Below are 12,820 nucleotides of genomic sequence, written 5' to 3'. Positions count from 1 at the left end.
TGGAAGCCTTGAAATAAATTTACAGAGGTTTAATATTGTTTCTCTAGTAGAAACACATATCTATGACAAAATATATCAAAGGCGCCGCTACCTTCACACAGGTGTGATTTTTTTAAACTGTTGGGATTTAGAAGACATTTGTAGAATCGGAACCACAGGCCTTGATGGGTTAAAACCTGATCCGTGATCAGTGTGTTTTTCCACTACGATGGGCCGTCGGCCCCCTTCCAGCATCTGTTGCGGTGGACCGGGAGCTGCGGGACTTTTTCTTGAACCGGTAGAAAGATTCTGCTGAGCTTGCAAAGCACAGCAGGATCGAGCAGGGAGGGATTAAACCCCCTCTGCGGTCCCCTAGGGCCGTTCATCTTTTAGGGCCCCCTACCTTGGGTGCAGCACGCAATGACGCAAATGTCTTCTAAATCCTACAGTAACAGTTTTTTGAAAAACCCTATGTTGCTATATCAGTGGTTCTCAAACTTTTTTCATGTCAAGGACCCCCAAAATTATATGTATTTGGCCGCGGACCCCCATCACACAATATGTTGTTCCAATCCAGAGACCCCTAGAAGCAAAGATTTGAATTAAAATGTTCGCTTTGAAAGAATATATTTATTCAAAGATTTGCACACATTTTTATGATTTTCCAAAAATAGTTGGAAAATCACAAACAATTTCGTAGCGTGGCACTTCGTAGCGAGGCATTTGGTGCCGCTCTATGAGCTTGTATATCTGCTATCTTTGAATAGCCTAAAGAAATCTAAAATGACACAGATGCTTTCTCGGTCATGGTAATGGGTTAATATGCAAATAAATGACTGATACATTTAATAATAAAAAATAAAAAAAACGTGGAAATAGCTGATCTACAAGCTTACAACACGTCGCGACGTGTTGTAAGCTTGTAGATCTGCTATTTCTGGAAACATTTTTCAACATGGAAACGACTATGAGGATTATGCAAAATAATCGCCATTATCTGAAATAATTGTGATTTGGTGATTATTATGTAATAATTGTGACATGCCTAGCCGCACCAACGTTTCGCTACTTGGAAAAATGCTGTAAATACAGAGGATGGGGCCCACATATTTGGTTAACCTATACATTTCAGTTTAGTAAATTGTTGACGACCTCTCGGCCCGCAGTTTCCCCTCAAGGGCCCCTGAGAGTCGAGGGCCTCTGGGCCCCGCCCCCACCGGCCCAATGGCTAATCCGTCCTTGGGACCGAGCCGTCATCTTTTATTCGTCTTCCTTTTCCACGGTTGCCATGGAGTTTGGGTCTTTGTCCGATTTCTCTCCGCTATGTTTCTGTCATTTTTTTGTACTTGGAGAGTTTCATGCTCTCTCTATCCCTCGCTCATTATTTTTCTTTCTTTCTTTCTCTCTTTCAAGACACACACACACACACACACACACACACACACACACACACACACACACACACACACACACACACGCACACACACTCTCATTATTAGGTTGTAGGTCCTTGTCAAAGCCATTCATCCATGGCAGCCATTCACCTGCTGCCATCGAGACGTAATATAACAATACGTGACGAGCTATCCGTGACGAGCCATCGTTGTCACACTACGCATAGTACAGCCCGTTTGACGTCTGATTCACTCACTCACTCACTCACTCACTCACTCACTCACTCACCCACACACTCACTCACTCACTCACTCACTCACTCACTCACTCACTCACTCACCCACCCACCCACTCACTCACTCACTCACTCACTCACTCACTCACTCACTCACTCACTCACTCACTCACTCACTCACCCACACACTCACTCACTCACTCACTCACTCACTCACTCACTCACTCACTCACTCACTCACTCACTCACTCACTCACTCACTCACTCACTCACTCACTCACCCACCCACCCACCCACCCACTCACTCACTCACTCACTCACTCACTCACTCACTCACCCACCCACCCACCCACTCACTCACTCACTCACTCACTCACTCACTCACTCACTCACTCACTCACAATAAGCCCCCATGTGAAGGTATTGAAGGAGACGGCAAATATGACGCTTACAGAAGCCAATTATGACCAGGACTCCATCAAGGCCTCCACACAATCCCACTGAATTCTTTATAAATACTGTTGTCTGTGTGGAATCTCACGGAATTCTTTGAATATTGTTGTCCATGTTTTTTTGGGTCTGATACAGATCCTGATTTTGGAGTGTCCTGCACCACTGATTATAGATGTTTTCACTGATATTTTGTTTAAAAAGTCAAGACATGTGGTCTATGTTAGAGCAACTGATGCCAGACTTTTGGGTCTGAATCCGATCCCCATTTTGGAGAGTCCTACACCACCGATAACCGATGTTTTGATCGATATTTATCTTTAAATCAATTGGAAAAAATGTAAGTTTCTATTTGAGAACATTTTAATTAAAAGTAAATATAAAATACACAAACTGAAATTCCTTTTACTTTATTTCATGGTCTATGTCATGGAACGTGTTTAATAAAAATGTGGAGGGTGTCTAATTTTCACTCTTTCACTCTCTTTCATCCCTCCTTTCTTCCTTTGCAGAAAATCGACGCCCAGGCGATCGAGGAGTTCTACGGGCTAACGTCGGACATTTCCAAGAACTCTGAGTCAGGTTACATCCTGTTCTACCAGTCCAGAGACTGAAAAAAAAGAAACAAAACAAAAAAACAGCCGATCAATCGGGGAGCCCGAATGGACTGTCGCTCACTAAAGAGAGCGGGAGTGGGCTTAAAAGGCTGCCACAGGCTCCGCCCATCACGCCCATATAAGTATTCAGGCTTTATTTCCTGTAGGCGGAGCTTTGCACTGGAACGCCACGCGGCTCGATCGCTGATGTTGCGTGTGCTCAAACGTTGAGATGGCCTCCGGAATGGCGATCATTCAGTCCTCCACATGTATCCCACAATGCAGCACCTGAAACGTTCTTTGGGCAGGTCATTATAGGTGGCAATTGTTTTTGTTTTGTTTATTGACATTTTCCAAAATTGTGAAAATAGCCAAATCTGCAAGACCACAACGCGTTGTGAGCTTGCAGATCTGCCCATATTTCGCTATTTGTCGTACGCCAAAGTAATTTACATAGAGATTAAGTGGTTACCTTGAAAAAAGATGATAGCCGAAGAAAAGCAAAGCAAAGCCCATTAAGACCTGGAACGCATCTGTGTCACTTTAGATTTCTTTGGCTATTCAAAAATAGCAGATCTACAAGCTCATAGCGCGGCACCGAGTGCCGCGCTATGAGCTTGTAGATCTGCTATTTTTGAAAAATCTTGAGCAAAAAAAAAAGTTTATTTTTTTTCAAAAAACTGTTAGGATTTTGAAAAAAAAAAGTAAGAATCGCCTCAGGTCTTAAAGGGTTAAAGGTGAGACAGAGGCATTCTTCCTTAGTGAGGACGATCGATTGAAACGAAAATCGGAAACACATTTTTGCATGTGCCTCTGTCTGTCTGACCGAGGCAAGAAGTGCGACACGGGTTTCCTTTACCAGTAAAAATGGGTGTTATATTCCTCACTTAATTAACGTTTGAGTTATACTGTACGTAGACTACATAAATGTATGATTTTTCGGGGGGGGGGGGGGGGGGGGCCCTCTGCACCGATGCACGGGGGGCCCGAGGAAGACTGAATGACGTCACAACCCACGAGCCTGGTACACACACTGTACGCACATTGGTTCATTCTGAAAGGTAAACAAAAAAAAACAACTACAAAACACTGTGGGATTTGTCGAGGCAGAAGCATTTTTTGGAAGCAAAGTAATAGCCAATCAACCGTTGGAGACACAACGGTGGAAGCAGCACAGCTATGGAGGGAACACACACATACACCTTCTCTTAACATTCAACATAATCCTAATCAGCCTTTTTTTTTTGGTGTGTATTTTAACAATCTAAAAAAAAAACATTTGCTTTCTGCAAACACCATAGAGGCATCTTTATTAGCCTTATGCTAACGACAAGTATGGTGGTTTGCTAAGAAGTGGTGCTATTAACGATGAGCGGTTTAACACTTCACGTCACGATGGACTAAGCGCAGTGTGTTTACCTGTGCATTGACCCGTGGAAAAGTATTGTTACTATATATGCTAATGCTGAGTAAGCGGGTAATGAAATGGCCTTGTAATAAAAAAAAGATGTAAGCGGCCGTTTGAGCGCATTTCACTTTTGTTTACCAACAAAAAGCCTTTCCATGGATTAATGCAGAGGTTACTACACTGGCATAGGGCATTTGAAAAAGCAAAGTGCTTACCAAATAGTGTTACTGCTGTTGTGCCATTACTGGTATCTCTGTCATATTTAGTGCCACAGCATCGAAACGAATATAATAACGATAACATTGAGGCCACAGTTTTGAAGGAAGAGTAGCGATTACTTAATAACGAATGTACGACAGCAAAATAGCAAACGTTTACTGGAAGGAGTATATTGTAGGTGGTCTGGACAGTGAGCAATTCCCTCTTTGCTGTTAGCTCTGAAAGGTTTGTGGCGATTGTCAGAACGTGCATATATTTATACTGTTTTTTTCAGTGGCGTGCACAGACATTTTGAGGGGCAGGTGCTCAAGTAAATTTTTTTTTGTTTATTTGGTCTGCTCTTTTTTCCCTCTACGCCTACACCTCTTTGCCAAAATTGCCGATCTACTGTACAAGCTTGTAGATCTGCTATTTTTGGCTAAAGTTCTCCTCAGAAAAGGGATGCTAGGTTTCGAGTGGTTATGGTAAAAAGAAAAATCATATCACATAAAGATTTGGCGGACCCCCTGTAGTAACTCTGAGGACCCCCTGTTGAAGACCCCTACTGTAAACTGGAAAAAAAAGGCCCTTTCAAAAGGGCACTTGTGGTCAAGAGGGCAAAGGGCAGGTGCTCTAGCACCACCTAGAGTCTATCTGTGCACGTCCCTGTTTTTTTTTTGCAAGACACACACATGCACTCACACTCTCATTATTACACTTACTACTGGGTTGCAGGTCCTTGTCAAAGCCGTTTACCACACTGGCAGAACGTACCGCTGCCATTGGGACGAACATAATAGTCTGCATAATACTTTTACATGCCGTCTGCGACAACCCACCACATTGTCACACTACATACAGGCCATTTGAGTTATGTTTTATGTCTTCGTTCTGATGTTTTCGTCACGGGTGTCTCGTCAGCGTTTGATTTAGAGTTGTCAGATCCCCCCACCTCTACTTTATTCTCTCCTGCACTTATTTGAATCGGTTTGTATGGCAGCGTGGGGTGGGTTTTTATCACTAGCCATCTGATCGAGGTGGTCGACTAACGGTTGTTTTCAAACTTTTTTTTTTTTCAAACCCATTGAGACCTGAAGCCGATTCTACATGTCTCCTAAATCCCAACAGTTTTCTGTTGGGATATATCGGTGGTGCTCAATCTTTTTCATGCCAAGGACCCCCAAAATGATATGTATTTGTATCAAATTATTTATATCAAAATATGTTGTTCCAGGGACCCCCCAGAAGCAAAGATTTGAGTTAAAAATGTTCGCTTTAAAAATATATATATTCAAAGATTTGCACACATTTTCACAAATTTTCAAAAATAGCCCAAAGTTTAAAAAATAATGCTTTTTAGCTCAAATCTAAAAATGACACAGTTCCAGGTCTTAATGGGTTAATTTCCGGGACCCCCATAACTCTGAGAGTGTATTTGTACGCTCTCAGAGTTAACAGACCTGTAAGGGTCCATTTGGAAACCCGCTCAAGGAACCCTGAGGGTCCCTGGACCCCCAGGTTGAGAACCGCTGGCTATATCGGCCACTTTGGCAGGACACTAGCTCCCTCCCCCTTGATCACTTGAACCCCAGCGTCCCTATTCTGGGAATGTCGTAATAGGCAAACATTCTGCGAAAAATGGACAATTTCGTAGACCGCCTATTTTCGGCGAATAGATTTTGTGTACATGGGGGGGGGAAAGGAGGAGGCGCACGTACAGACCCCTGGGGGATCCCAGTCAATGACGTACATGGGGTTTAAGTGGTTAACTAGTCACAGCCTAACGGTTGAGAATTAACACGTTAAGGTCCTTACACACCGGGCGACACCGGCGAAAATAGCGAATATACGCAAAATTCGGACTCGTTCCGAATAATTAAAAGACGCTTTTTCGCTTCGCTTTTTCGCTCCATGTACGGAGCCATTGACTTTATAAGGTTTAAAAAAAAACGCGTTATTCGCACGAAAAAATCGCCCCGGTGTGTAACAACCTTTAGACTTCATGTTGTTTTTACGCACAATGAAACCAAACCTGTTTTTCGTGTTTTTTTTAATTGAGTGTTCTTTTGATTTGTTCTTATTTGTATTTTATTTTACTATGTGATACAATTCCAGTGAGTTAAATACACTTTCTGGACCTGCTCATTTATTTTTAACCCAAGATAGCCTGGGTTGTGTGGCATTTTACTTAATTGTGCGAAGTGACAACCCAAAGTCCAAAAGCTCCACCTAACTGGGCCGGCCATGGTTTACAAACAATCCTCGTTCTAGGGCTAGAGGGAAAGCAAATGGAACCACTACCTGGTAGCCTCAAAGTGATTTATATTTTACATTAGATGCGTGACGGATCAATTAATATTATTTTTCTTTGAATGTAGAGCCTAATTTATACTTTGTCCTACAGCCATGTTCTTCACTTTATTTTCGGCGAGTGACGTGGTCATATGACAAAGTATGATTTAGGTTGGTCTGCCATTGAAATGTACAGTGAAATTAAATGTACAGTGAAATTAAATGAAATGGGGCTACGGCTTGAACCGCGCTATACCAGTGCTATACCAGAATTTGGGTCTCAATTCTCTGAAGTAGTTCCTTCTCCTATCGAGTCAAATGGTATTTATGAAGCGGTTTCAACCAAATAATTATGTAACCGTTTTCCTCCAGTAATATTTCTTAAACACTTTCTTAAATATCCTGTAAATAAATCGTATAACATTTGGCCTCAAGTTTGTAAGTATATCTGTAATCTATCGGTTGAAGAAAAAGTTTTAACACAACATTTACATTCAGCGCAACATGCTGTAGACTACAGTATGGTTTTCAGTAAGGAAAGGCTACTTTTAGATTGCTAAATTGAGACACACCCATTATAGTTCACCTCCGTGTACTGAGTTGAGGTTGGGTGGACTTCAATAAGTCACCGGAACCACGGCTATGTCCTTCTCTGTCCATGCTGCTCTTATAATGGTTTTAACCTGAACTAACAAACGCAAAGTGAATCGACACCAAAACTGATTGCTGGCCTTGTCTTCCTGGCTGAATTGTCGGGGCTGGATAACTTGACTTAGGTGTAACATTATGTAGTGTAGGATACATATTCAGGCCCACGTGTACACTGCTAAAAGAAGTTGCGTTGATATACTCAAACCACTGTTTATGATTATTGTGAATGGTTGTTTTTAACTGTGGAATTCAGAGTTTGCGCCAAAAATGTCAGACAATGCAAAGAAAGAAAACAATGACTCAATAATATATCTGCACATTAAGTTTGGGCCTGGCTATGTGTCCGTCATTCTGATTAACTGCAGTTTGAGATGACTTCCAGTGACAGGTTGTCACTGACACAGCACTGTGGTTGTCAACCCAAAGACATCTCTTGGTTTTGGCTAGGACAAGGTTTCGGAAATAACATAACATATTTTGTTTGTTTTTAAGGAAATATAATTAATATTCTTGTGAATGTTTATGCCCCCCCCCCCTAATTTTACAAATTGTACAAGTCTACCATTCTCGAGTAGGCAGCTCACATTGTTATTGCGGGTTTAATTTTGGTTTAATTTTTGGGGGATATTATGAGACGAGAGATGTCGATGTGTACATAAATACAGATGTTATTATTGGAATATAAAGAATTGCTTGCTTGAATCACCACACTTGGATGAACAAAAAAAAGCTGGTGGCCATGTATGCCTCAAAAACGTATTTCCTATTCAGTGAGTTAATACATTTGCCTGAAGGGCGGAATGGGAAAATTTAAGATTTCCTCCGAAACAACTAAACTACCAATCTGGCATCCCAGATGAATCTAGATACATGGAATAATACAACAAGATCACAACACAATCCCCAATATTATAGTGATACGTTCAGACTAAACATGGAGAACTGTGAGGGTTCAAAAAAGTTGTGTCAGCTGAATCTTACATAGGACTTTTAATTATGTTCACGCTACTCCAGTCTCAGACTCACCGAGAATGTACATTAATTTGAAAGTGGTGGTGTTGGGTGTGAAGCGATTAACTGCATTATTAACACAGTATGTTGCAGTGGGCTTTGGTCACCATTCTGCAAAGTGTGACTGGGGCAGATTGGCATTACATAATATTTACTAATACATTTTTTTTATGGGTAGTTTCAAGCCTGCTTAGATGCCAGGTCTGTGGGGTCTGGGAAGTTTTGACGTTCACCGTTATGTTTTGAAAGTCAATATCCTATACTTCTCCATGAGTGACGACTATCTGATGTTGTAAACCACACATCCCTGGTTCTCTAAGCAGGTTAAAACATATTTAAGAGTTATATATAATAATCTAAGTGAATCTGCGAGGTTAGTGCTGCACATACTGCTGTCTGAGAATAGATTTTGAGGAGTGAATGTGGACACAGTTACGTTTTGGAATCGTGGCAAGATCGAAATGGTCTCCAAACTGTCTCAAATAAAACACAAACTGGTATAAACATGGACATTTGATTTATTCTGTCTGCCATTCTAGCGTTCTGCTCCAGTATTTCTTGCAATATATATCTTGATGCGCCGTCTCTCCCTTTTCATTGTATACTCTTGCTTAATTCTAGGTCAATCTGTAGTTTTTTATACATTCTGATAGAAGCCATCACATCAAATATACACGTTTACCCTGGCCACTTGGGCCAATTAGAGGGTTGCAATTCTGCAACCTTGGATGTGCAGATTTTTTTGAAGCCGGTGTTGTAGATTTTTCGCAAACACTAATACAAAAACTTTAAAAGCCGCTCTGGAGAGGTTCTGTTTTCTGTTTGGTTTGTAAGGAACAAAGGAACACAAGAAACCATAGGCAAGTAGCCTACGTAATGTTCATAAGAGTGTTGGCCTGTAGTCTACCTGCAAATTTGGAGTGATTAAAAGACTCTTATTATGTGTGGGATCTTATATGGAGCAAACAACTTTGATCTGCTTGGTATAGGTTACTCAGATGATAACCTTACACTCAGTGGTGGAAAAAGTACTCACATTTTTGCAAGTACTGCAATGTAGAAATACTCTGTTACAAGTAAAAGTCCGGAATAAAAAATGTACTTGAGTCAAAGTACAAACGTATTGGCATCAAAATGTACTTAAACCAAAAGTAAAAGCACTCATGCAGAATGTCCCATTTCAAGTTTTCAAATGTATAAAAATCTTTTGAAAATAGCAGATCTACAAGCTCACAATGCGTCACGATTGGCTATTTTCAAATGGCCAAAATGTATATAGGGCTGAAGTGGTTAATGTATGTTTTGAAATAATAATCAAAAGCTCCAAATTAACTAGTTACTAAAGTTTTCAAATAAATGTAGTGGAGTAAAAGTAATGTGTAAGTAATTTGGATCCGAGGTGTAGTAGAGAAGTAAAAGTATTGGAAATTTGATGTACTCAAGTAAAGTACAAATACCTCAAAATTGTACCTAAGTACAGTACTTAAGTAAATTGACTTAGTTACTTTCCACCACTGCTTACACTGGAAGAACATGTACAGATTTGTAGAGCTATGGATCTGTAGAGAGAATAGTAAAACAATTGAAGGATAGACAATGGAAGAAGTACATGCAGTCAAACACACGGCAAGGCAAGGCAAATACAATGAGGTCTCCTTTTGGGGGGGTAAAGTCATGAGAGAAACAAAGAAAAGTGCCTGACTTTGAGGAAGGAAATATGTAATCGGTGTGGTAAACAATATCATTGCTGCAAAGTGCAAGACCAAAATCGAGCACAGTTAGCAAGGGAAAACCGGTGCATAGTACACTCTTCAGCATGATAGTGACACCGTGAGGACATTATGGGTATTACAGCAATAGTAGAGGAGAGGAGAATGACTAAATAAACAGGTCTGTAAGTCAGAGAGAGTGTACAAATGGAGGATCTTACAGTGTAGATTGGGGTACCAGAGGAAAAAAAACCATCAAATGGGGGTCCTAGTAATGAGAGCATGACTATTCAGATTATATGTTTCTCTCAGCCCACTTAAAGTACAGACAGTTGTAGAATTTTGTACTTAATCTAATCTAACAACAAATATCTATGCTCATATGGGGTCTCTGATATAAAAACATTAATCAGGAGTGAGTTCCCCTTTATCAGCTTCATTTTTTTATAGCGTTTCAGTTCCAATTATGTCTGCTCATTTCTTTGTGTCATCACTTCCAATTTCACTTGTTTAATCTGTATCCTGACTGAGTCCTCCTGATTGGATAAAATTGGTATCCCGACCTGAACATTTATTTTCTGTTTATTACAGAGCTGGAGAGACACTCTATCTATAACAATGAGTTATATCAGAACATACTGCTTAAACCTTTTACCAAAAAACGTTGTTTTAACCACAAAATATCACTTACCCAACCTTTAGTGACAGGTGTTATTTATTTTATTTTTTAATGATAGGGAAAGAGCATGTTAATGAACATGATTGGGCTATAAATGCCGGTTAGTGCCAGATTTAGTGGCTAATTTACATCCGTAGGCAGGTAACACAAACAGGAACATTGCAAATGACAGTATGCAAAAGAAGAAAAAGAAATATATTCAGAATATAGAGCTATTTAGCACGTATTTTAACCAAAGAAAATCACTTACCCTACCTTTAATCCAGTTGATTGGTTGATTTTAAAAGGCAGTCAATGTTTGCCTGTTTTCGTCTCTTGAAGTGAACAGCCATTGGATTGACTCTGAAAAGGACTTCTGAACCAGCCTTAATTTCCTTTTATTGCAGTTTTAATTAAGTAGATTCAATTGAGATACTAAGTTGTAAATAAGATTATGAGTTAGTTACACCCAAATGGACTAACGTGGTTTGAACTGACTGAAATTGCAGTCCTTGGAGCCTCACCCTTATGGGACTAAAAATGTATACATATACTATATTAACCACCTGGCTTCAATGTGGATCTCGGACTTCATGTGACCAGTATGACGTCAGTAACTCTGTGACATCACAGTCATCTTTCAATAAATGAATGAGCAAAATCTCTTTAAGTACAACTTGGCATGTGCAGCGGCAAGGCCTCGAGGGAGTGTGGTGCCTGCCGTCAAGTAGTTTGGATATCCCGTTGTCCAGAAGGGTATTCCGATATATGGACATATACTGATGACATGGGCATAAAAGGGACACACCCGTGTCCCTTTTATGCCCATGTCATCAGTATAGAAACAGGCAGAAACAGACATCTCCATATATGGGCACAAAAGGGACACAGACAGACAGACAGGTACGATGGGTACTCTGACAAAGCCCCAACACTATGACTCAGACATATTGGTGTGATTGGCGGTGCGACGTAAAGTGTGAGGGCCGTGTAGTGGCCTGAACCTCTACTACAGTACTTAAAACTCGGCGAGTTTCGCAAATGACCCGAGGGATATTTATATGACCGGAGTTGGTCGGATAGGCGGTTATCCAGAACCGCCGATCTGACCGATACACCCATATGTAAGCATACTGTATAAGGAGATCCAGTTGTGCAGAACCGCAGAGCCAACCGATATGCCCATATATGGGCATATACTGATGACACCAGGGATCTCCATATATGGGCATAAAAGGGACACAGGCAGACAGACAGACGGGTACAACGGGTATTGCATAACCGGGTGGGGCATGCATTCCCTATTTGCATCGTTCCCGACTTGCATCATTCCTGAGTAGGCCGGTGTGCAACGGTCTAGGTCCGTAAATGCACAAACTAGACCTATAAATGCGCGGAATCACTGTTCACGTATCTTTGGAACCGGGCATATCATAATGCCCATATATGGGCATGCTAACATCAAGGAACTCCATATATGGGCATAAAAGGTACACAGACAGACAGACAGATGGGTACCCGTTGTACACTGACAACGGGTATTGCATAACCGGGTGGGGCATGCGTTCCCTATTTGCATCTTTCCCGACTTGCATCGTTCCCGGCAATGGCTTAGTTCCATAAATGCACAACGTACGCATGTACGTCTGTACGTCTGTAGTTCACGTATTTCGAGAAACATCCGGCCGACCGACTTCAAATCCAGCGAGCACATTGCAGATGTATGTAAAGACAATTGTCACCATTCATCGCTCTAGGTCAATCTAGGTCAAATCTTTAGTCCTTAACAGCTCCCTGGGCACCATATTAATGTCTCCCACTGCTCTCAATAGATGAGTAAATGCAGAGGACAAATTTCAAGTTGTATACTAACTTCTCAAGCCAGCCTCTGTTCACTATACTGTAGGTATGTTGTATCTATGTGCAAAGTCCAGTGACAAATACCCTGAAACAACTTTGTTGTATTGAATTGTATGAATCAGAAAATAAACTGCAGAGTCTTGAATACAATCATATCGAAAAAACTGCTAATACAAGGGGAAATTGGCTAATACTATTTATAAGGCCAGAAACCAAATATTTCTAGCTCTAGATAAACTGCAAGGAGTGGAGGTGGAATAACTCTAACGGGAAGTGTAACAATGTACAGATGTTAATAAATGATACCTACAGTATAAAAGCAACATGTAGAAGAGAACAATAATACTGGCTCCATAAGCTGCCTACAATCTAGCTGCT

The 12,820-nt window shown here is 40.9% G+C and overlaps 1 protein-coding gene across 1 annotated transcript in view; it reads left to right on the top strand.

Moving 5' to 3' along the window:
• Positions 1 to 3,182, top strand: part of usp12b (ubiquitin specific peptidase 12b) — a 35,707-nt gene extending 32,525 nt beyond the window's left edge. Inside the window, exon 10 of the mRNA XM_084043397.1 lies at positions 2,572 to 3,182. Coding sequence (XP_083899523.1) covers positions 2,572 to 2,673 — 102 coding nt within the window. The 3' untranslated portion in view covers positions 2,674 to 3,182. The remainder of the gene's footprint in view (positions 1 to 2,571) is intronic.
• The last annotated feature ends 9,638 nt before the right edge of the window (positions 3,183 to 12,820 follow it).

This window comes from Gymnoscopelus microlampas, assembly GCF_963454915.1.
Source record: "Gymnoscopelus microlampas genome assembly, chromosome: 19".
Taxonomy (NCBI): domain Eukaryota; kingdom Metazoa; phylum Chordata; class Actinopteri; order Myctophiformes; family Myctophidae; genus Gymnoscopelus; species Gymnoscopelus microlampas.
The sequence above is the reverse complement of the archived record's forward strand: the minus strand, read 5'-3'. Positions and strand labels throughout refer to the sequence as shown.